At 37.6% G+C, this 26,424-nt stretch overlaps 1 protein-coding gene across 1 annotated transcript in view; it reads right to left on the reverse strand.

Moving 5' to 3' along the window:
• Positions 1–26,424, reverse strand: part of DNAJC3 (DnaJ heat shock protein family (Hsp40) member C3) — an 84,455-nt gene that overhangs the window by 16,209 nt on the left and 41,822 nt on the right. The window contains exons 5-9 of the mRNA XM_066234168.1: positions 16,606–16,758; positions 14,597–14,778; positions 14,016–14,135; positions 10,239–10,344; positions 10,034–10,154 (exon numbers count right to left, since the gene is read on the reverse strand). Of these exons, the coding sequence (XP_066090265.1) occupies positions 10,034–10,154; positions 10,239–10,344; positions 14,016–14,135; positions 14,597–14,778; positions 16,606–16,758 (682 nt within the window). The remainder of the gene's footprint in view (positions 1–10,033; positions 10,155–10,238; positions 10,345–14,015; positions 14,136–14,596; positions 14,779–16,605; positions 16,759–26,424) is intronic.

Here is a 26,424-nt window from a genome sequence, read left to right on the forward strand (position 1 = left end):
TCTCCCCCCCCTCTAAAAAGAATAAATAAAAATAATTTTAAAATAAATAAATATATAAATAAACAAAACTACCCTAATTAATAGTTTGCTATATATAAAAGTCTAGGTTGAAAATTATTTTTCCTCAGAATTTTTTGAGAATATTGCAATACTCCATTCTAGAATTAATAGAAGGAGGGGGAGAGGATAGAGAAAAAGTTCTTCAGGAGAATTTAACAATTTGAAATGTGTTGGCTGCTAATATCAAAGCTTCAAAATGCAGAAAGGAAAACTGGACACTTAAAGGGAAAAATAAGAATAAAGATTTTAACTCTCTCGGCAACTGCTAAGAAAATTTCACATCCAACAATTGCAGAATACACATTATTTTCAAGTGCAAATAAGACATTCAGCATACCATACTAGACTACAATACCAGTCTACATAAATTTTAAAGAAACCAAATCCAAATAAATTTAATAGAAAGGACATCACACAGAGTATGTTCCCTGACCACAATGGAATTAAATTACAAATCGATAATCAGGTACCTAGGAAACCAACAAATACAGGGTGGGGTAACATAGGTTTATAAATGCATCTACTGTCAAATAATAAAATTTCCCCAGCCTATACTTGAAACTACATCTAAATAATATATACATCAAAGAAAATCAGAATACATTTCAAACCAAATGATAATGAAAATAAAACAATGTGAGAAGTAAAGCTTTAAATGCTTATATTAAAAATAAAAAGAGACCCAAAATCAATGAGAGATCTACCTTAAGAAGATGGAAAGGCACAAGTAAACCCAAAATCAGAGGAAGGAAGAGAAGACATCAGTAAAATATTTTTTTAAAAATCACAGAAAATATTAACAAATCCATAAATTGCCAAACTCTAGCTAATTTTTCAAGAGGAAAAAAAGTATAAATTATCATATTAGAAATGAAAAAGGAATAATCACTTCAGGTCTTACAGACATTAAGAGAAAAATAGGCCCTGGCCAGTTGGCTCAATGGATAGAGCATCAGCCAGGCATATGGACATCCCGGGTTTGATTCTAGTGGGCACACAGGAGAAGCAACCATCTGTTTCTCTCCTTCTCTCCCTCTCCTCTCCCTCCCCCCCCCCCTACACCCAGTGGCTCAAATTGTTAGAGCATGGTCCTGGGCACTGAGGATAGCTCAGTTGCTCCAAGACTCAGCCCCAGATGCTAAAAATAGCTTGGCTGATTCTAGCACCGTCCCCAGACAGGGGTTGCTGGGTGGATTCTAGATGGGCCACATGCGGGAGTTTGTCTATCTCCCCTCTTCAAAGAGATTAAAAAAAGAAAGAGAAAATAATATTATAAACTTCATGCCAACAAAATCAGCAATATAGGTGAAATGAACAAATTCCTTGGAAGTTTGTAACTTATGAAAGCTAACACAAAATGAAACAGAGAATATAAATAGCCCAGTATCAATGAATGAAAATTCATAATCAAAAAACCTTCCTACTAATAAAACTCCAGGACCAAAGTGGTTTCACTGGTGAACACCAGAGAAAGATGGATACATACCAGTCTTACACGACTCTTTCAGAGAAAGGAATATCTTTAATATCTGAGTCTAGCACAACTCTAACACTACAATCTGACAAAGATATTTTAAAAAGAGCAATTTTCCTTATGAACACAGATGCACATTAAAATAGTAGCAAATCAAATCCAGCAATATCTAAAGAGGACAGATAATTCATCATGTCCAAGAAGGGTTTAACCCAGTATTTCAAGGCTGATTTAACTTTAGAAATATCATTGTAATTTATCATACTAAGAGAATAAAGGAGAAAAATACAAATATATACATAACTTGTATAACTCAATAACAAAAGAAACAACACACTTTGTTAAGTGGGTAAGTACTTGAACACGTCACCAAAAAAAAGATCTCTCAATATGCACGCAGCATATGAAAAAGTATTCAACAACCGAAGTCATCAAAAAGACATATTAAAGCCACAAGGAGATACTAAAATGTATAAGATTAAAAGACTGACAACACCAAATGTTTGCAAGGATAAAAAGCAGCAGGGATTCCTATAGACTTTATTGGTGTGAGTGTAAAATGTAAATTACTTTTTCAGAAAGGGCCTAGTAGTTTTTTTCAAATCTAAGCATACACCTTACCTGACAACTCAGCACTTCCACTTCTACTAGACATTTACACAATATAAATGAAATGCTATCTAAAAAGAGCTTTGCAGAATAATGTTCATAGCAGGTTTTTTCATAGCTGAAATCTTCCTGGCTGTCTGTTAATAAGAGAATAAATAAAGTGTAGTATAGTCATAAAATGTATTGTCTTCAGGGATAGGATTAATGGTGAGATAGAGAAAAGAAATAGTGCTTTCAGCCCACTACCTGTTTTTAAAATAAAGTCATTAGCACATAGCCATGTCTATTTATACTGTCTGTGGCCCCTCTTGCATTGCAGTGGCAGAGATGAGAAGTAGCAACACAGAGTTTATGGTGCCTATAATTTTTACTACCAGCCCTTTACAGAAAAAGTTTGCCACTTAATGCTCTTCATCAATAAAAAGGAATAAATTACTGGTGCAAGTAACAAAATAAATAATAAATAAATCTCAAAAACGTGTTTGAATAAAAGAAGCCTTACACAAAGTCAATATACTACAGTGACCCTTGAACAATGCAGGATTTAGGGGTGCTGACCCTGTGCAGTCAAATCCGCATATAACTTTTGACTCTCCAAAAACATAAGCAGTGATAGCCTATCATTGACTGGAAGCCATACCAATAACATAAACAGTCAACTGACATATATTTTGTATACTTTGTGTACTACTTACCATATTCTTACAATTGACTAAGCCAGAGAAAAGAAAATCTTAAGGAAAATACATTTACAGTATTTATTTTAAAAATCCACATATAAGTGGACCCACACAGTTCATACCTGTGTTGTTCAAGAGTATTTGGTTCTACTAATATGAAGATCTAGAATTGGTAAAACTAGTCTATGATAGGAAAATCAGAACAATGGCTGCCTCCTGGCAGCAGGATAAGGACTGACTGGTAAGTAAGGGACAAAGGGTAAAAGAACATTCTGTATCTTACAGGAGTCTAGGTTTGACAAGGACTCTCTTTCTTTGGCCAAAACTTTAGTCTGGTTCCTCTGAGTTCTCTTTCCGTCTAAGTTCAACCTTAGGCTTCTTTCTCTGTCCTTGTAGAATCAGTCTGAGCAAAAATACTGCTAGGTGATTTTTGGCTAAAATTCTCCACCGTTGGTATTTGACCTAATTAGAACTTGATGTCTGATAAAATTCCTCATTTCCTGCCTTGTCTTCAGCAAGAATTCAGTCCATCTAGCAAGAATCCCCCTTTTCCCTGACATTTCCTCCTAGTCTGTTTTCTTTCTGCTTACCTCCCAGCCTGCTCCTTGGGTAGAACTCCCCACTTATCCTGGTCAGAATCAGACGTGAGCCCAACCTCCCACTCCAGGACCCCACTGCAGTGGTTCCTATACCTATCGTGATCCTCCGCCCATCACCCTTTGAATAAAGTTTTTTAACAAGTATCAAGAATAATTTTTCTATTTAATAGGCATTAAAATCAGAACTGGTATCCCTAAGATTTGTGCATTTCATTTTATCTAAAATTACCCCCACACACACACACACACAAAAAAAAAAAAACTAAGAAAGACAGTAAACAATTTCAAGTTGATAACATACAAGCCAAAGTATTTGGAGGAAAGTAAATCAAAGTAAGTATTTTTTGGAAATGTATCAAAGAAAGATGAATTGACAGATGGAAGGATAGACAAATGTGATAAGACAGTGATAGGTTAATTTTAGAATCTAGATGGTGAGGACATGAGTGTTCACGATAAAACTTTCAGTTTCTCACTATATTTGACATTTTGCATAATAAAATGTTGAGGGCAATGTTTACCTCCTGTGAAACTGTCATAATATAGACAAAGAAAATGTGTTCTACCACTCTTATACATATTCATCCTTAGACACAAAGGGAGCTTTATCTAAGAACACACAGAGCTTCACTGCTATCACAGAACTGTTAAGAGACTTGTGAGCTGTTTCTGACATTAAAAGAGGGCTGAACTATGTCAAGTCAAACTTCCATAAACATAACTGCTTGCTACAGGAGACAGCATTCTCATATTGGCAATAACAAAGGCAAGCCTAGTTTTATTTTAGACTGATTTAAATAGTGATGAGACTAATTATGTTTAATTCTGTACATAGGGACATAAAGTGGCTTGCACCTCTAACTGAATCTGGTACATCAATGTGCTCTAAAAATGTGTTTTGTTGCCTGACCAGGTGGTGGCACAGTGGACAGAGCGTCGGACTGGGATGTGGAGGACCCAAGTTCTAGACCCCAAGGTTGCCAGCTTGAGCACAGGCTCATCTGATTTAAGCAGGACTCACCAGCTTGATCCCAAGGTCGCTGGCTTGAGCAAGGGGTCACTCAGTCTGCTGTAGCCCCCGGTCAAGGGACATATTAAAAAGCAATCAATGAACAATTAAGGAACCACAACAAAGAATTAATGTTTCTCATCTCTCTCCCTTCCTGTCTGTCTGTCCCTATCTGTCCCTCTCTCTGACTCTCTCTGTCTCTGCCACAAAAATAAATAAATAAAAATTGTAAAAAATGTGTTTTGTTGAAATGTTTATAGTGGGAAGACATAATAGTGCTAAATACAAAAAGAGTTCCAATTCTTGTAGGATTATAAAATTTTAAATCTTGTGCTATAATTTCTCTATTAATAGTTAGAAAATATCACCAACTATATTCAAAGCACTGGAGTAGAGAGGCACAAATATAAGCCTTGTTCCAGGTACTTAGTCTGTTTCTGAAAATGGTAAGAAACATGAAGGTGTTTTTTTTTCCTTTCTCTTTTAAAGAAGCTGCTTCACTGTTTGAGGTCACATTTGTTTGTTATATGTAATCACTTTCTTGTTAATTGGCACATAAAAAGCCCAAACAAAAACATATGTATGACCTACTTTCTTCCGCCCAAACCTACCTGCTCTCTGTCCTACTCACATATACGCCACCTTTGGGAGAGACGAAGGGCCTTTCACCCCTGCCTCTGGGCTTCTGTTCTTGGTACATCTCCCACAGCTGCAGTGTGCCCTTCCCTACTGTTTTCCTTAATATTCTTTTCTAATACTTCAAGCGTTTGATCATTTGGAAATTAGCCTTATATTTTTTTCTGCTGAATAATATTGTTTACTGCCAATGTTTCCCCATCTACCTACATATTAAGCTCAAAGATTCCTTGGTATTCCCCCCAGGAAGTCCCAGGGTTGGTACCATAGGGGATATAATGTTTTGCCGACTGATATGATAGGCAAACGTGCTAATCCCCACAGAGCAGGTAGCTATCTAGTCTTCCCTGCAACTGTGTACTTTTCAAAACAAAAGAGGCAGCTGTGGCTAAACAGCCTGTGTGTGAATAAAACTGCAGGCTGGATTTACAGTTTGTGAGATTTACAGCCAAAGGAGTTAGCGATCCACATATATTATCTTATACTGGTTGTCTTTGCAAAGGACTAGTTTTCTATTCTAACCACCTGTTTCCAACTCCCTTGGTGAAGCTAAGGTAGGTGCACCTATTTTAAGATTTGACGTTTCACCTGGCCTGTGATGATGCAGCGGATAAAGTATCAACCTGGAACACTGAGGTCACCAGTTTGAAACCCCAGGCTTGCCCAGTCAAGGCACATATGGGAGTAGATGCTTCCTCCTCCTCCCTTCTCTCTCTCTCTCCTCTCTCTTTAAAAATGAATAAAATCTTTAAAAAAGAGGGGAGGGTGAGCCCTGTAACCCCATACCGGCCCTGCACATTACCCAACATGTATGTGGTAGCATAGGCACTCGCCTGAAATTTCACTAATCAGAGATTCCTTTGGGTTATTTATTCTTATAAAGAATACAATCAGTGTTTTATACAAATATCCTAAATTTGGCCACTCTTCCTAAAATACAGATGTACTGGAGGAGGCATGAGGGTACTGAAGTAAATAGGTGATGTGTATTTTGAACATAGACTACTTCCGTGGAATAGGGCAGCCTAATGCCACTAGGTAGGTTCCTAGAATAATCAAGAGGGCGAAAGAATCTATGTACAGGACAACATCATAGGATGTCAAACACAAATTCCATTTCACAAATTTGCCTAGGCCAGCCCTTTATCCAGAAAAAGAACTACCTGGCTCCTAGTCTCAGAATTATGAACTTTATTGATAATATTAAAATAACAGCTGTGTCAAATATTATTGCAGAGTTAATTCAGCAGTGATCGGTTAGACCTAGAAGCTAGCTATCCAATATAATACTGTTTGCATAGAAAAGTTAATGCAAGTTCCAAACTACTACACTGAAAATGAGTATAAAGAAAGTCATTTACTTAAAAGTGCACCAGCACTGTACTGAGCATTTTCTTTCTTTTTTTAAAGTTTTTAAAAGATTTTTATTTATTTATTTTAAAAAGGAGAGAGAGAGAGAGAGAGGAGGAGGAGCAGGAAGCATCAACTCCCATATGTGCCTTGACCAGGCAAGCCCAGGGTTTCAAACTGACGACCTCAGCATTCCAGGTTGGTGCTTTATCCACTGCGCCACCACAGGTCAGGCTCACTGAGCATTTCCTGAGCATCATTTTATTTGTCCCAACAGTTGTATGAGATACATGCTTTTCTCCTTCCTGTCTTACAGATAAGCAAAGTAAAACAGTAACTAGCCATGTTACTTGAGACGACACAGCAAAAATAACTGGTACACTCCAAAGAAGATATACAAGTGGCCAACAAGTATATGAAAAGATGCTCTACATCAACATTAGGGAAATGTAAATCAAAACCACAAGAGATATCACTTCATACCCCTAAGGATGGTTTTTATAAAAAAAAAAAATAGAAAATACGTGTTGATGAGGATGTGGAGATATTGGAATCCTTTGAATACTGCTGACTGAAATACAAAATGGTGTAACCATTATTAAAAATTCAGTATGGTGGTTTCTAATAAAACTCAAAAAACAGAATTACAATATGGTCCAGCAATCCCACTTCCGGATATGTATCCAGAAGACTCTAAAGGAGGGTCTTGCACAGGTATTTATACACTTGTGCTGATGGTAGTGTTATTCACAATAAAGACAAAAGATGGAAGCATGTCCATCAACAGATTATTGATGTACACATTATATACATACAAGAAAATACTATTCAGCCTTAAAAAGGAAGGAAATCTGATACCACAAGCTACAACATGGATGAGCCCTGAAGACATTATGCTACGTGAAATAAGCCAGTCACAAAAAGACTAAGTCTGCATCACTCCACTTAGATAAGTATCTAAAGTAGTCAAATTCAGAAGGAAAGCAAAACAGTGGTTACCAGGGCCCGAGAGGTGGAAGATGGGGGGAAGGATGTGTAATAGGTCCAGAGCTGAATGGGTACAGAGTTCAGTTGTTCAAGATGAAACGAGTTCTGGAGAATGGCTGAACGACAATGTGAATATACTTAGCACTACTAAACGGTACCCTTAAAAAACAGTATGGTAAATCTTACGTGTGTTTTACAATTAAAAACAAAAAGTAAAATGAATAGTAAAGCCAGACTGAAACTCAGGACTAGTTCTAAATTCCTTATTCTTTTCAGTATGTCCTTATTGTTTAACTACATTCATTCATTCAGCAAATATTAATATATGAGTGCCTGCTTATGTGGCAGTCACAAGTACCAGAGATACATCAGTTCATAAAATAGTGTAGCTTAAGTTTCTGGCCCACATAACTGCTAATCTTGTAAGGACATTTGAATAACCCTATTTTCAAAGGAATTATTGCTTCAATGTCAGTCTGTTTCTCTCAAAAACTATTAAAAGAATTACTCATAGACAGCTGAAGAGCCTCCTTCATTTTTCATGGTCGGAGGCATCCTCAAACAACAATTTTACTTTACTTCTTAATGAGTGGAATCTCCTAATACCTTTATTGATTGATAATTTTATTATAAGCCCCAAATTAATAAATCTCCTTGTTCCATTATTCACTAATCTAAACCTGTTTTTTCATTATTCAATACATAGCTGTCATTTTAAAATGCTGATTTAAATAAAAGTAAAACTAGTAACAAGAATATGGAAACCCTATATATTTTAACTCAGGATTTCAACATATTATTTAGCCTAGTTGTGTAAGATTATTACTTATTTACATCATTTACTACATCTCTGATTCAAATCCAAACAAGTAAAATAATACCTTTCAGTTTCAACTATATAGGCTTCCTCCACCCCACCCCCCATATTGAGACCTAGCAATCCATTCTCTCTCCAGGAGGTTGCTTAATTTCCACACTGGTGACTCAAACAACCTTTTACTCTTGTAAAACCATAATTCAGAAATATTCCCCACTGTATAACCTAAGCCAACCCCCAAGACAAAGAATAAACTACTTAAAAGAAAATTTTAAAGGAAAAAAGTCTTTAAATGCATCTATTCTATTGTTAGTTTTAGCATCTTTTTATTCAAGAATCAAGCTGTCAAGTTTCCCTAAAAAAAGTCAGTTTGACATTCACAAAGGCATCTCTCAAGTTATATTTAGCAGCCTACAAGATTTAACCTTTTTTAACAGCTAAGTTTTTTATATTCTGCAGCTTCTCTAATTTCACAATTAGAGCTGAGGGTTTATATACAGATGACAAAAGAACCTTTGATGAAGCATTCCAAAAACTGGAATGCAAATCCTAAAGTCATCTCACGAAGAAGACACTACCTCAAAAATGAAAAGAACAATTATGCTAATGAGCTGTCCCATGTAAATTACCCGCCTTACTGAAGTGCTCTTATGAATATTAAAACATCATATTGACTGCTTACATTTCAAGCCTCAGATTTCAAGGACTATACTATAAAAATGTCCCACAAATGGAATAACCCCAGTTGTCATCACTCCCAGGAAACCATGTAAGAGCAAAATTTTTTTCAAATTGTGGAAAGCAGAAAAAAAGTGAATGATCAGTTTGCCTTAAAAAATTAGCAAAATAACCCTTCTTATTAAAAGAGTGGTTATCTCTGTCTTAAGATAGGTTTTATCATTGTTGCAAATGCATTCTTATTGCATTTAAACTTTTTTATCCAAGATTAGCACTTATGACTATTTTTGCAAAACATTAACATTTAATACATATTACTTTAATAACCAAACTCTTTTGTTAAATATTCAGCACCTGTTTGAAAAGAAGAGCAGCACCACAAACTTCCACCAGAAAAATGCTGTTTTCAATTGAAAATAATTTACCTGATTTGAAATGAAACAGCAATATGTGCAATAAGACTCACTTCTTATAAATGTTCATAACCTATTGTCACATGAAAAGTGTCTAGTTTTCAAAAAATGTATATTACTTTATATGCCTTAGTTATCTTTCAAAAATAGGTCACTGCTTTTATTCAAGGTCCTTACATCCAACAGGAAACTCTGTTACTTCAACTTGAACAAAGTCGGGTAAGCAGCTATCCTAATGTTATTAAACAGCTTGGGGTGCACAGAAGATCATTTTATACTTAGGAATAAATATGTATTCTTGCATGTATAATATGTATACTATATATGAATAGAATATGCATATTCTAATATGTATAGAATATAGACTATACGTATAGAAAAATCTGAAAGATATAAACTCAAAACAAACCATGATCACCTCTGGATGATACGACATCTACAATTTAAATTTTCAATTTTTTTATCTTTTCTACCCTGTCTAAAAGAAAGGCTAAAATTTTTTAATTTTATATTCCACTAAACTGGTTTCAACAGCAGAACTTTTTCTCTATATGGTATACCTTTCAAGTTAAACCAAGAATAATTTTGAAGTTCTATGCCATTTTTCTAAAATTGTCAACCCTTCCTGGTACTCTGGTAAACTTTTTCTAATCAAAAGGATGTGCTAATCTTCACATACATTAACTCTGAGATACTGAAGCTCCATTCCTTGCAGATTTACCTTCATCGTACATTTCTTCTATTAAATAGGCCTCGGCTCGATCTTTCAGAGCATTCACATTGTCAGGCTCCAGCTGTAACACTTCAGAGCACACCCGAATAGCTTCAACAGGCTTCTCATCCTAAAAGTAAATGTCAGAAAATGATTTGCGGCTTCTATTCCATATGTTAAGTTCTTCCATTTCTGGGAATGGGTCAACTGTTACCTTAGAAAAGCAGTGACAAATCCTTTCTTTTGAACGAACTGCATATTCGGAAACACTAGGCTCTGTTTTCATGACAGATTCATATTTGCTGGTCGCATCTGTGTATCTATTAAATGAGCAAATCATGGTAAGTAAGGAATTCCACTTCCAGAACCAGAGCAAGAAACCCTCTACTTTTCACCATATGATGCTGACTCAGTTCACCTGAATGAGCACATATCTTCAAACACTGCTTTACTAATTCACAGTATCAAGGAACGTACTATCTGCAATTAAGAGTTAGGAGATAAAACACATGACCACAGAAAAGGATAAATCGGAGCACAGTTGTACCAATCAAATCACCTGATGAATTTCTTTACAGAAAAATGCTCATGATTTTGAAACTGAGTAAAATACCTTGGTAAAGTCTGATTTACATGAAGCACTTTCAGCAAAGCAGAGATAGGTTTTATATTTTAGTCACTCCTTCATGAAATAATGGAGCCCATTTCATACATACTATTTTATATAATGAGTGTTCATATTCACAGCTAAGTACAATATACTTCCTTGAAGAAGTAACCTGTTTAAATTCCTAATTCTATTAGCTTTCTGAGAACAATAAAAGCTATTTCAGCATTTTTAAAACTGTTTAAAAGTACTGGTCATGTTATACACCGTTACTTTCCTCAGTAATGGCAGATTAAAAGGTATAGAATGTGGAACATTGTTCCCAAAGTGCTGCAGTCTTCACTTTTAAAGGCTGATGGATGAAACACAGCTTTAAATATAACATTTAAAACAGAAGTGAGGGTATGCAACATAATTGAAAGACAAGATAACCTGGACTTGTTGATCTTTGAATATATGTAATCTGATTTATTGATGTCGCCCCATTAAAAAAATAAAATTATAATTTAAAAAAAAAAAAAACAGAAGTGAGCTATCTAGTTGGGATATTAGTCTAAAACTTTCCGTGACAGTGAAACATCTGTAGGAAAGTACACAGACTACGTCAGGTCCTACTCTACCTCTCACAACTACATGCAAAACTCCAATTAGCTCGAAGTAAAAATTCAATTAAAGTACCGCACTTCACTTAAGAAAAAAAAAAGCTAGCTACTAGGAAGATGGAATAAATGTGTTTTCCCCAATTTGTCCAGCTAGGTACATATAAATACCCTAGAATTAAATATTTTTTAAATATGCAAAGACTCAGAAAGGGAAAGAAAAAGGTACACCAGCTAGGGACCTCTAGACCCGAGGAAAAACAGTGTGTGGTTAAGTTCCCTGGGTTTCTTTTCTGCTTTATGTACCCCAGACTTGGAACCCAGGAAGCCAGCAACCCAGAAATGCCAATGGGTGCAAACACAAACACACACAAGAAAAAACTGCAAAAGCCTGCCGTCCCAAGCCAGACAACCTGGAAGACCAATTTAGCAAGACAAAAACGTTTTGACCATAATGGCTCTATTCCAGCCAAACACCAGAGAAAATTATGGCCCAAACCCCACCAATGCCAGCAGGTTACATGAAGATTCCAGACTTCTCCAAGGTTAGGCTGTGAAGAGGTGTGCCCACACATATACCAAGGTGGTGTCAAAACAGTCCAGGTATGGAGCCAGGACCGTCACCCATAGCTAAAAATGAGTCCCCCAAACTCTCACCTGCACCAAACAGTAGCAAGAAGCCCCACACCTCCGGTATCAAGCTGAGTAGTAAACTCCTACCTCCCTCCACCTGCCCACACCAACTTTGCTGGAATAATGTCAGAAAAATGCAGCCAAAACAGAAGATTTAAATGAAAAAGTCTTATAAAATGAAAATATGCAGGTTTCAATTAAAAGCCACTCACCTTACCAAGAGACAGATCTCAACCTGAGTAAGACAATAAATTCCACTACCAAGAGGATAAAATATTTAAAGCAGCCATAAAAAAGGCAACAATGACCAACATGCTTAAAGCAAATGGAAAAAAAGAAAGCCTCTACAAAGAAATAGAAAGTATCAACAAAGAAATAGAAGATATAAAAGAATAACCAGGCCTGGGCCAGTGGTTCAGTGGATAGAATATCAGCGAGATATATGAATGTCCTGGGTTCAATTCCCAGTCAGGGAACACAGGAGAAGCGACTATCTCCTTCTCCCTCTTCCCCTCTTGCAGCCAGTGGCTTGACTGGTTTGAGTGTGGCCCTGGGCACTGAGGATAGCTCCATTGGAGCATTATCAGCCTCAGGCACTAAAAATAGCCTGGTACTCGAGTATCAGGCCCCATATGGGGTTGCTGGGTAGATTTCAGTCAGGGTACATGCGGGAGTCTGTGTCAGTATCTCCCTTCTTCTCATGAAAGAAGAAAGGAAAGGCAGGGAAGGGGAGGGGAGGGTGGGGTGGAGAGGGGAGAGATGGAAGGTAGGGAAGGGAGGGGATGGGAAGGGGGAGGGAGGGAGGGAGGGAGGGAAGGAGGGAAGGAGGGAGGGAGGGAGGAAAAAGACTAACCAAATGGAATTTTTTGAACTAAAAAATAGAAAAACAAAATAAGCTCACTGAATGTGCTCAATAGCTTATTGAAGGAGATAGGAAAGACTCGGGGAATTGGAATAATAAAATTACAAAATCTTAACAGAGAGAAAAGAAATTGAAAAAAATGAACATAGTCCAGGAAGGCTGTTATAAGAGTTAACATTTGTGTCAATCAGAGTCTAAGAAGCAATGAATAGAGAGGGCTGGGCAGAAAAAGTATCCCCCAAAATAGCTAAAAACTTCCCAAATTTGACAAGACATGACCCTGCACATTCTAGAAACTAAACTCCAAAAAGGACAAACTTAAGGAAATGCACATTGAGACACATCATAATAAAACTTATGAATATTAAAGACAAAGAAAACAACCTTGTAAGCAGTCAGAGGAAAATCCAAAATGACAATTTATTTCTCATTAGGAATAGTAAAGGCCAGAAAAAAGTGATATACTTTTATATTCAGGTACTATAACAAAAGAACTGTTAACCCAGGATCTTACACCATGGCGGGACGGGGGATCCTCTGTGTGTTTCTCTATCATTTCAGAGACCATATTATGTTGTAATAATCAACTTATATGTCTGTCTCCGTCACGACACGATAAACTTTTTATCTATCTATCTATCTATTTATTTATTTATTTTTGCTGAAAGACACAGACAGGAAGGGAGAGAGATGAGAAGCATCAACTCATAGTTGCGGCACCTTAGTTGTTCATTGATTGCTTTCTCATACATGCCCTAACCCGAGGGCTACAGCCAAGCCAGTGACCCCCTGCTCAAGCCAGAGACCTTGTGCTCAAGCCAGCGACTTTTGGGCTCAAGCCAGTGACCATGGGATCATGTCTATCATCCTATGCTCAACCTGGCAACCCTGCACTGGTGAGCCCACTCTCAAGCTGGTGACCTTGGGGTTTCGAACCTAGGTCATCAGTGTTCCAGGCTGATGCTCTATCCACTGCACCACCATCTGGTCAGGCTATACTATAAGCTTCTTAAGACCAAAATCTATACTCATGCACGTTATTACAACCCTAGTACATAGAGCCTGATACAGGAGATATTCAATAAATATTTGGTAAAATATACATATATCTGACAAGAATACTATGTAGTTACTATTATTTACATTCTGCCTTATTAAAAAATACGTACAATTGTGGTAGTTTAAGGTCCAGTGCCATCTAAGATAGTCCATCTGCAATTGCTATAAAGTAAAAAAGCAAGCATTTCAATTGTTCTTTGCGCTAGACAGCATAGACAAGCATACTCTTACCTGCCATCTCTGATGAGCTCTTCAGCTGACTCAATCAGCTTATTAAGTTTCTTTACTTGTTTATAGTGTGCAAAACACCTTTTATGATCCTGGTCAAGTTTAAGACATTCACGAACTTCACTGTTCATGTATTTAAAAAAAGGAAAATATTCCAAGTCAAAATAATTAATAAGTAGTCTCCAATACTAAATACAAAAATCACAATAAAAAGTATTCATTATTTTTAACAAAATATACTTTCTTAATAATTGACTATATATTTTTACATATGGTATTATACCAAGCCCTCACTCAGTAATTCAAATTTAAATGAGTTAGAGTTATACATTAAACACTCCATTTTGCTTCTAAAAATATAACATCCCTATTTATTTTAATAAGCAATATTCATGAAAATAAACTGTAGAAGTAGAATAACTTAAAATGTATAAATAGATAACAGGATATTAGTACAAAATATATAAACAGATAACAAAATAAAATCAGGCTTCACAATATTTTTTAAATCAGAAAGAAAATGGGTTTATTATCTTACTGCCAACAATAAAACAACAATGAGATGTATATGTCACTTAACTGACCTGAGGGACAGTTCATGATCTCCTAGTTGATAGTACAGTGTGCTGATTTTATAAAAAGCCTCAGTGTTGTCATTCTTCAATTTTGATGTAGCTTTTAAGTCACTTATTGCTTTCCTAGGTTCCCCTTCTCTTATAAAACATTCAGCTCGAAGTTCCCGTAGTTCAGCATCCCAAACACAAACCTTGAGAAACAAAAGAATTACACTTTAAGAAACAGTAAATTATGCACATTTTATCTCATATCCTATATATCAATATTTTACCTATATAATTATCAACAAAAAATATCCTCAATTAATGTGGAAACTTCTATAATGTGGTAAACAGTATGTGAAGCATGATATAATATAGGTGTGATAAAAATAATTAGATATAATAAGATAATTTCTACAATAGTATCCTAAATAAATTCTAATGGGAGAAGGGATATATATATACTAATAAGGCCCTTTTCCTATCTCCTTCAATTATATAATTTTAAACTTTGAAAATAAGTTTTACATAGCATTTACTATTAAAAGGTTGTTCCCAGCGAAACACATTTGATTTTGAAGAGAATATTCTGTAATTAAGTATTTTTGTACTTAATCAACAATTCTAATTTCTAGTATCAAAAATTAAAATCTAGGTTCTAAATTTGCAAAATATTTTTACTAATATCAAAATGAAATTTTCTTATAAAATGTCATCTCCTTGAAATTAAATTTTTTACTCATAGCACAAAAAGTAAAAAAAAGAAAGAAAAACAATGTGGGATAGTTGAAGCTTCATCATTTCCATTTTACTGAAAAGTTTACAATGTTTAGTAAATGCACCACTATTTGTCAAAATATAAACCCAAAAGCTCACCAATACGGGCTGTGGAAGTATCTATACACATTTCCTAGGGTAAAGTCATGTAAACTTCTCATATACCATATTTCCCCGTGTATAAGACACACTCTTTTTCAAAAAATTTGGGATCTAAAAACTGGCTGTGTCTTAAACAGTAGTTGTGGCATTTCAAATGCCATAGATGGAACTGAGGACGAGGCAACATATGAAGACAGTGATTTGTTATCAGACACAGATGAGTACAAGCTAATGGATGGGAGTTTTGACAGTGGTGAGGAGTTGTATGAATTTTGTGATGAATAAAACTTGAGTTCAATAACTTTATGTAATACTTTTGTTTTTTTCAAATTTCAGGCCCCAAACTTAAGGTGCATCTTATACATGGGGGAATACGGTATATCAAAGTCAACACTGGCCATAAATTAAATGCCATGGACAATAAGCTAGGTCAAAACAGGGAGTCTAAATATAGGGAGGTAAGAATTGAAACTGTATTTTTCCTTAGAAAGCATTTACAAAATAATTCCGTAAGATGTGAATTCCACTGAATCACACCACAATTTTTTCTATAAAATTACCAAAGTGCCCATTATACATATATCACAAGTTTACTGACAATATTAAATAAAACTGTATATCAAAGTGCTATGAAAAATTATAAGTAAAGTTGAATTACGACTTCTTTCATTTGAATATTTTAGTAGACTTCCTTCTGAAACCATCTGTCATAAGCCCCTCAGAGGCAAGGAGACTGTAGACTTGGTTTTCCCAATCTAGAACCATCTGGATTCTATCAACTCTTCATATGCCTTCTGCCCTAGAGAATTCTCACACTAAACACTCCTCTGTCCTCCCTAACATTACTTTTCCTTTTTCTTAACCAAGTTTTTCATCTTCTACTCATAATTTAACCTCTAGAGTTTGCTCCTCTCCCCGCTTCCAGAAAAAAATGTCAAGTCCAACAAAAATAGCAAAGTAAACAATGTGTAAAAATGTGTAGCTCCCATTCCAGAGCACATTCACTACATTTCCTGAAATTTCAGGTGCAAAGCCCAAGTACCAGTCTGATTTTATCCTACCTAGGTTTTCTGTGGTATATAACATATCAAAGTGTACAAACGTGTATAGTAAAAAGCACTGTCAGGCTTGTCAGCTGCAATATCTAAGAAACTTACCTCTAAAATCTTATCAAGGAAGGTTATAGCAGAGACATAATCCGAGTTTTCAAAAGCATCCAGGGCTTGTGAACGCAAACGCTGCATTTCATCACATTTCATAAGTTGGGACTGGGCTTCCTTTTCCTCATTTTCATTTGGATTAGATTTGAGCTATAAAAATAATAAACAAGGTTTTCGACCTCTTAAATCTAAAATTCATGGTATACACAATGATCTGACCACTCAAAATACTTAAGTATATTGGGGAGAAAGGGTAGAGACCCTGGCCAAACTGGCTTGCCCAAAAACTCGCCCCTGATGCTGACCACTGTGGGAAGTAACAGCAAAAGCTCCTTCCACCAACATGGGGCGCCAGAGCGAGCAGCGGGGCAGGCGTCCAAAGCCCTGGACCCTCCTTCTAAGGAAGCAAATAGAGTTGTCAAAAGGCAGAGAAAAGTGAAGTAATCAGGGGAAGTGCCTTTCTCACTTCTCCATGTACAAGCTCTAGAGAAAATAACCTGAGTTTTATGTATTTTACCTTCTAGTTACATTTTCTAAGCATTTTAAAATATAAAATAATTTTATCAAAATAATGAAAAACACAGGGAAGCAGAGAGAGGGCTTTTTTCTTTCTTTATTCTTTTAATTTTTTTTAGAAGTCATAAGACAGAAGAGGATATGATACCAGAGGGGCTAAGGTATAATAAGAAAGGAAAAATTTACAGGGAAAAATAAGACAGTAATACTTTACTTAAAAAGGTTATGGTTTGGTTTTAAGAGGTTTACACCCTTGTCTCTTTTTTAACATTACCCAGGTATAATTTATATATCAAAAATTCACTCATTTTGAGTGTGTCATTCTATGATTTTTAAAAATTTACCAAGTATGCAACCATCACCACAGCCTGGACCATTTCTGTCACCCAGAAAGAGCCTCTGTGTCCGCTTCCAGTTCGTCCTCACTCCCAGCCTGGTTCCACACACAGGGACACTCAACAGTTTCTTCCATCAGAGAAAAAATCTTAAGCTTAATGGCTCAGAAAAAATGGGTGCTTACATTAAAAACCTACTAACTCTTTTTTGGAATATTTTCTTTTTTTGAAGTGAGAGGAGGAGAAATAGAGAGATAGCCTCCCAGATGCGCCCAAACCGGGGTCCACCTGGCAGCCCCCATCTGGAGCTGATGCTCAAATCAACCGAGCTATCCTCAGCATTCGAGGCTGACACTCAGGCCAAGCGAGCTTTCCTCAGGGCCTGGGGCCAAACCAGTGATGCCACTGGCTGTGGGAGGGGAAGAAAAGCAGGTGGGTGCTTCTAATGAGTTCCTTCACCGGGGATCAAACCTGGGACATCCACACACTGACGCTCTATCTACTGAGCAAACCGGCTAGGGCCTGGAACTTTTTAACATTACAATTTATATGTAATAATTTCTGAATTCTAATAACTCTTAAGATGGGAATTGTAGTTGATGTGTTCCAATTTTGGATGAGGTACAGACAACAGTAGGTTGTTTCTAGAAATGTCTCTCCTTCAATTGACCAAGCGTATTGCTTCCACTTTTAGTGGATTTTTTAAAAACACCGTATAGTCACCTGTTAGGAAAGAATATTCCAAATGAGAAACCGTCAGATTACCACCACTTAGTAGAAGCTTTATATTTCTGTTCATTTTAGGATACTTTAGGTATTCTGTTTCATCTTGTATAACCCCTGGCTTTTGAAGACACAGACAGGACTCCAAGTACCGACAGGTAACTAGGAAGGAAGTGGTCCCCTCAGCTGGCTCTAGGAGTGGATGTCATGCATGACTGAACCATCCAGCTAAAGGGAGCTGCAGTAGAGCCACAGAATGCTTGCCTATGACTGTTTTATCACCCTTGGGGTGAACATGAATACTTCTGACAGACCACAATGGAAGGAGTGTAAATGTAGGTGCTGTCACTATGTTCTTGGCAAAGTAGAAGTTCTCTATATGTACACTACTGCTCCTTTTTGGATAGAATGTATTAGAGACTGCCTCTTCTGGATAGAATTTGCATCTTTCCTCTCCTAAACGTTAGAGTCTAATCTCTTCCGCACAATTTTTCTTGTTGGAAGGTAAGGGAGAGGAAAGCCCTAAGTCTCAAGGTTGAGGATGGGGCGCTCAGCCTCACTCCATGCTCAGACAATGGGAATAGGAAAGAGGGAGCCAGCTCAGGTCATCTGAGCCTCTTTGGGACTGGGAGTGAGGATGGAGGAAGAAATGGAGGGAATTTTTCTAAGGAGGTAAAAAAGGAATCTGAAAAACAACCCTTATAACCCTGGAGAGCTTCCAAGAGGGTTAAGTGAGATGAAGATATTCACTCTTACTACACGAGATTGCTGACTCCTCCCCGTTGTCCTCTTATGTTCCAGGATATTTACAAGTAGAAGGTGGACTATACTGGTATTTCCCTCTGTCCTTTTCTCATGTTCCTCGATAGCTATTCTCTTTACTGTTTTACATTTCTGACCCTTTCAACCAAATCTCTGAGTATGACAATATTTTATTTCTTATTTCTTACCATTGACTGTGGTCACTGAGCTTTTGGGTAAAACCCATAATAGCTATGGGACAGGGGCTGGTTGCCAGATAAGCGGTCCCCCCTAATCTAATCTACATAAACCCCTATTTCTGGGACCTCAAATGGAAGCAGTAGACCGGCAGTTGTAGTGGGAAGACTTCCAAGGTAGCCCCAGATGATCCCCAACTCCAGGAATTTGTGCCTTTGTGTGATCCCCTCCCCTACAGTATGGGATGAAGCTGTAACTCCTTTTATCAGAATACAACAAAGGTAAAGGAGGTCACTCTCTTAAGCAGATACAAAACACCGACTTCCATCTTACTAGAACTCTCTCTTTTGCTGTTCGTCTCTTGCCTTCTCACTGTTTACACCAGGGGTCCCCAAACTTTTTACACAGGGGGCCAGTTCACTGTTCCTCAGACCGTTGGAGGGCCAGACTATAAAAAAAAATATGAACAAATCCCTATGTGCACTGCAAATATCTTATTTTAAAGTAAAAAAACAAAACGGAAACAAATACAGTATTTAAAATAAAGAACAAGTAAATTTAAATCAATAAAGTGACCAGTATTTCAATGGGAACTATGGGCCTGCTTTTGGCTAATGAGATGGTGGTGCCCCTTCCAGAAGTGCGGCGAGGGCCTGATAAATGGCCTCAGGGGGCCGCATGCGGCCCGCAGGCCGTAGTTTGGGGACCCCTGGTTTACACTAACGAATCAAGCTGCCATTCTGTGAGACATTTTACGCAGACATCCACGTAAAGAACAAAGGGAAGCCCGACCAGTGGTGGCGCAGTGGGTAGAGTGTGGACCCAGAATACGAAAGTACCCAGTTCAAAACCCAGAGATCACAGCTTGAGCATGGGCTTGACAGTTTGAGCATGGAGTCACCACTTGAGCACAGGATCACTGGCTTGAGGAAGGGGTCACTGGCTCAGCTTGAGCCCCCTGGTCAAGAAGCATATGAGAAGCAATCAATGAACAATTAAAGTAAAGCAACTACGAGTTGATGCTTCTCATCCTCCCTCTCAATCTCTCAAAAATAAAACTGTTAAAAATATTTATGCGCCTGACCTGTGGTGGCGCAGTGGATAAAGCGTCGACCTGGAAATGCTGAGGTCGCCGGTTCGAAACCCTGGGCTTGCCTCGTCAAGGCACATATGGGAGTTGATGCTTTCAGCTCCTCCCCCCTTCTCTCTCTCTGTCTCTCTCTCTCCTTCTCTCTCTCCTCTCTAAAAATGAATAAATAAATAAAAAATATTTATGCAAAAAACAGAAAGAAAGAACAAAGGTAAGCCTCTGGCCAACAGCTAAAAAAACCCTGAGGCCTCAGTCTAACAGCTCAAGAGGAACTAAATCCTGCCAACAACCAAGCGAGTCTGGAAAAGCAGTTCCTTCCCCAGCCAACCCTCCAGATAATACTGCAGCCCTATCCGACACCTTGACCGTAGCCTGTGAGAGACTCTGGAGTAGAGGATCCACTATGCATGCCCAGATTCCTGACTCCATCAACTGTAAAATCATAAATGTCTGTTACTTTAGGCTGCTAACTTTGGGCAACTTGTTACACAGCAATAGATAACTAACACAATACTTTGACCATTTCTCAATGGCCAGGTTATGAATATTTCCAAAAGACTTTGTATTATTAATGTTTTAAAATAAAGTCTAAATGGAAAAAAACTAAGCCCAAATCCTGCCTTTAACACTTATTATCTATATGGTATCTTCATTTTCTTCACCAATAAAAGGGGGATAGTAAAACCTACACCATGAGGAGTATAGTGGTCCCTCATCTATCATGGGGGTTAGGTTCCAGAACCCCCCCCCCACAATAGGCAAAAATCCACAAAGTAGTGACCTCATATTTATTTTATTACTTCTATCTTTTAAGGCTTTATAAACCCTCTCCACACTCTTACATACTTTTCCCACACTGTTACTAACCTTTCCCACTTATTTTGCTTATTTTACCACAAAAATAATTAAAATAATATATAAAAATACCTATATACTGCAAAATCCCACAATACAGTGAAAAATCTGTGATACGAAATTAGACATATATGCCTGACGAGGCGGTAGCACAGTGGATAGAGCGTCGAACTGGGATGCAGAGGACCCAGGTTCAAGACCCCGAGGTCGCCAGCTTGAGTGCGGACTCATCTAGTTTGCGCAAAAACTCACCAGCTTGGACCCAAGGTTGCTAGCTTGAGCAAGCGGTCACTCGGTCTGCTGAAGCCCCCGGTCAAGGCAAAAATGAGAAAGCAATCAATGAATAACTAAAGTCTTGCAATGAAAAACTGATGATTGATGCTTCTCATCTCTCTCCGTTCCTGTCTGTCTGTCCCTGTCTATCCCTCTCTCTGACTCTCTCTCTGTCCCTGTAAAAAATAATAATAATAAACATATACAATTTAAAAGTCCATGATAGGCCTGACCTGTGGTGGCGCAGTGGATAAGGCGTCGACCTGGAAATGCTGAGGTCGTCGGTTCAAAACCCTGGGCTTGCCTGGTCAAGGCACATATGGGAGTTGATGCTTCCAGCTCCTCCCCCCTGTCTCTCTCTCCTCTCTCTGTCTGTCTCTCTCTCTCTCTCTGTCTCTTTCTCTCTCCCTCTCTCTCTCCTCTCTAAAATGAATAAATAAAATAAAAAATTTAAAAAAAATTTTTAAAGTCCATGATACAGTGAGACTGTGAAAAGTGAACTGCAAATATGGTGAGGGACGACTGTAGTCATTGGGAAATTAAGAAGACACTTTATGAAACACACAGCAAGTACTGCAAAGAAATAATAAAAATTTCCAAACTCCTTTTGTGAACATTCTATAATCTACTGCTCACAAAAATTAGGGGATATTTCAAAATGAACATGAAGCAATAAATATCTCCTAATTTTTGTGAGCACTGTATATAAATTCATATATACCCAATAGCAGTGATTCTCAAAGTGTGGTTCAGGGAACCCTGGAAGTCCTTAAAAACTTTTCAGGGGTCTGTGAAGACAAAAGCAAGTATGGAGAAAAGATAAAGAATCCATTCAAAGTGGAAGATAAACCAATGGATTTCATTATAACAGAGTAAAAACACCTGTAACCACTAGTGGAGGTTTAGTATAATAACATCAAAGAATATTCATAATTACCTAAAAAGACTATTCAAATATTCTTATTTTTCCAACTGCTTATATGTTTGAGTTCACATTTTCAATACTTCAACCAAACAGTAAGTCAGATTTGGGAATCTGATTGTCTTCAAGTAAGCCAGATATTAAAGAGATTTGTAAAAATGTAAAAATACCACTCATTACTATTTTATTTTTGAAATTATTTTCCATGCAAAAAGTTATTCATATTAACATACAGAGAGGTTATTACTTTTAAAGTAATATGTTAAATATATTTTGGACGATGGTGATGAGGACGCTCAATCCTGGCAACAGTAAACAGTTACTGAAAGCTCCATAGGCCCCAGGCACTGACCCTAAGCCTAAAACCCTAAAGGACATTTCATACTATTTCTATTTCCACACAGAAGGAAACTGTGGCTCAAGTCATGTTCACAGCCTACATTCGGTAACTACTCTTTTTTTTTTTTTTTTTTTTTTGTATTTTTCTGAAGCTGGAAACGGGGAGAGACAGTCAGACAGACTCCTGCATGTGCCCGACTGGGATCCACCCAGCACGCCCACCAGGGGCGAGGCTCTGCCCACCAGGGGGCGATGCTCTGCCCCTCCAGCTCGTGGCTCTGCCGCGACCAGAGCCACTCTAGCTCCTGGGGCAGAGGCCAAGGAGCCATCCCCAGCGCCCGGGCCATCCTTGCTCCAATGGAGCCTTGGCTGCGGAAGGGGAAGAGAGAGACAGAGAGGAAGGAGGGGGAGGGGGTGGAGAAGCAAATGGGCGCTTCTCCTATGTGCCCTGGCCGGGAATCGAACCCGGGTCCCCTGCACGCCAGGCCGACGCTCTACCACTGAGCCAACCAGCCAGGGCAGTAACTACTCTTTTATGTGCACACTGATATGAGACAGGCACCTGCCTCCCTGCCATCTCCAATAGGACATCCTAATGGCATATCAGTACCAGGCCGACACAGAATTCCAGTTCCCATCTCCAACCACTGCCATGACCTGTGTACCACAACCACCACCAACACCCCATCCTCTTCAATAAGTGGCTCCTCTTGATTCTTTAGGCCAAATCCTAGGTCATGTTATGTCATGACAGAAAGAGTTTCTTCTTTCCCTTTTATAATTATGAATCTGAATCCATTTCACAGCTGACAACTTTTAAACCTCATCCGCCCTCCCTCTTCTTCCTCTCCCTCACACCTGAGCAAGCTGGTAAGAAAGCACATGTCAACCTCTCTTAAATGAGTCTTAAAATTGATGGTTTCACTGTTAGCCTGTAGACATGACTGCACAAAATGGTATAACATACTTCAATTGAATTAATAAGCATTGTTGGTACTAATCATACTGAATTTAACTGTCACATAAAATCTTCAAGAAGTTAACATATGCAGAAGGGCAAAGAACAGAGCAGTGTGATGGAAGAAAAATGTAATGCTAAGACTCAAATAGCTCTTTCCACAAATACAGAGTAAAAACATTAAGTTATAGGAAGGCATTATTCAATTCACAGCATTTATTCTTTTCTTAGTACATAAAATATTCACCTTTCTTACAACTGATGGTTCTTTATATTTGGTGAATTATGGCGTATGATCCAGTAGGTATCTGATTCAAAGAAAATCAGAAAAGACGCTGCCAGCTGGCTCAGTGGTAGAGAGTTAGCCCAGCATGTGGATGTGCTGCATTCAATTCCCAGTCAGGGCACACAAGAGAAGCGATCATCTGCTTCTCCACCTCTCCCCTTTCCCTTTCTCTCTCTCACTCTTTCTTCTCCTCCTGCAGCCATGGCTCCATTGGTTCAAGTGCATTGGCTCCAGGTGCTGTGGATGGCTCCATGGAGCCTCTGCCTCAGGCACTAAAAATAGCTTGGTTGTGAGCAAGGCCCCATATGGGCAGAGCACTGACCCCAGACAGGCATTGCCAGGTGGATTCTGGTCATGCCACATGCGGAAGTCTGTCTATCTCCTCTCCTCTCATTTGGAAAAGAAAAAAAAATCAGAACAATTGTCTTTATGTTAAATTATAACCAAATTTATTGCATGCTTGTAAAAAATACTATTTGCTTCTCTTCCCAGTTTATAATACTATATATATATTAACTTTAGTTGTGATTTAGTTATCTTGAGACATATAATCATTCTTTATGCACTAAAAGATTAAAAATGAAAAAACAATGCCTAAAGTTATATTGAAGTATAGTGGATTTATGTTAGTTTGATTTGTTTTCAATTAACACAGTTCACAAAGTACCAATGGGATGTTATTCCAAAGGTTTATAATTGATTTAATAATTAAACTGCAGTTGGCACTGATATTTAACTAATGTACAGTTGTTCACCTCAATCAAAATGCAAGTTTCTAACTTTGTCAAAATAAAAATATATAGAAATATGAAATAAACATTTAAATTAACCATTACCTTCACTGTATTTGGATCTCATGGAACACTGTCTCAATCTAAATATCAATACTTTCCACTTAAACCCAAAGCATGATTAGAAAAGATAAATAAAGCAAAGATAAACAAAACACTAAACACCAAGAATAGAAGAGTTTAAATTGCATTGACTATATTGTTGGACTTGGGAATAAAAGGGAAGAACTCATAGGCTACAAATTATTAAATGAGTTGCTGAGAATCTGAAAGTTTTATAAGAGTAAGTCAGTCAATTTTTCTCACCCATTCCTTCCCCTAAATAATCTCTCTGGGATATCTCAGGGAATAGCATAGATAGGTACGGATTTGACAATCCAGAAACTTGACCCCAATCATTGCACCTCTCTTGATCCAAACTCCTAAATGTCTGTTTCTCTCAATCCCCACCTACTCTTGCCTAACATTTGGCCTCTATAGGTCACACTTGGATTTCTGCACCAGCTTCATCTCAGACTGTCTGCTTCCATCCTTGTCGCCTTCCAATTTATTCTTCAGAGTAGCCTGGATTTTACTGAAGCAAAAACCTGATCATGACACTCCCAACACGATTCCATAGCTAAAAAGATCCAGCTCCTGGCACTACATATGTCCTCTTTGCAATCAGACCCCTACTTTCCTGCTCAGTATTCTCATACCCCTGGGCTCTGGTCTTCTTGGAGGCATCATTTTCTAAATGACAGGCTTTCTCTTCCTCTAGCTTTTGCACAGCTGCCTACCCTCTTCAGTGATGGTCCTCCTATCCACTTTGCTAACACATTCATCCTTTTAACATTCACATTTGAAATATATTCCCTCCTTTGGGAAAGCCCTTTTTGACTCCAGGTCCCAAAATCGCAGCTAAGTTAGATGACCTTTCCGTATGTTCCCATAGGGCTCAAATCACAGCACTTATCACACAGTATTATCATATTTGCCTGACTAGTTCTTAACCTAATATGTAATATACAATATATAATAGAATCTCTGTAACGGCAGACACTTGTTTTCTTTGTCAGCAGCCCTTTAACACCTACCACTCTGAGTTGCAAATAACATGAATGCAAATGCTTGTTGAACTAACATAGGGTTTTATGCAATGGTTATAGAAGGGTCATTGACAGCTAGAATACAAACTAAACTACCTAAGATCCTGTATAGTAGGTTGGACAGCTGGAGTGGACCTGAGACCCTCTGCCAGCAGAGTAAACTATATACATATAGCAGGAGATCCTCACTGTAACCCAGAGAGATTAAAGATATTTAAACTTTTGTTCCATCATGTAAAATGTAGCTGAATGTATCTACCTGGTTTATCTAGTTCTTTATTAGTAAGATGATATATTTAGCATATTCAATAGGCTAGTATCTGCTCTTAAACACCATAAAAAGTTCATTTAACTAAAAACATATAAAGCAAATAAGTTAGTACATATAATCTGTGTTCACAAATACTTGAAAATTAAACTGTAATTCTTTAATCGATAAAGATAGTCATAACATAAAATTTTTCAAACCAGACCCAGAAAACATCCATTTTATGATACCAAACAATAGAATCATGTCATCTATTCTTCACAATTCTACACTTCACAATGAGGTCCTTGAAGGTAAGAACTTATCAAGGCCACTTTATACTTTTCTTCCAAGAGATAACCAATACTATAAATTTCTTGCACTATCTCCCAGAAACTTTTATCCATTTACAAGCAATATGTGTTTTCTCACTTTTTTTATACAAATAGCAGCA

Source organism: Saccopteryx bilineata, chromosome 6 (genome assembly GCF_036850765.1).
Source record: "Saccopteryx bilineata isolate mSacBil1 chromosome 6, mSacBil1_pri_phased_curated, whole genome shotgun sequence".
Taxonomy (NCBI): Eukaryota; Metazoa; Chordata; class Mammalia; order Chiroptera; family Emballonuridae; genus Saccopteryx; species Saccopteryx bilineata.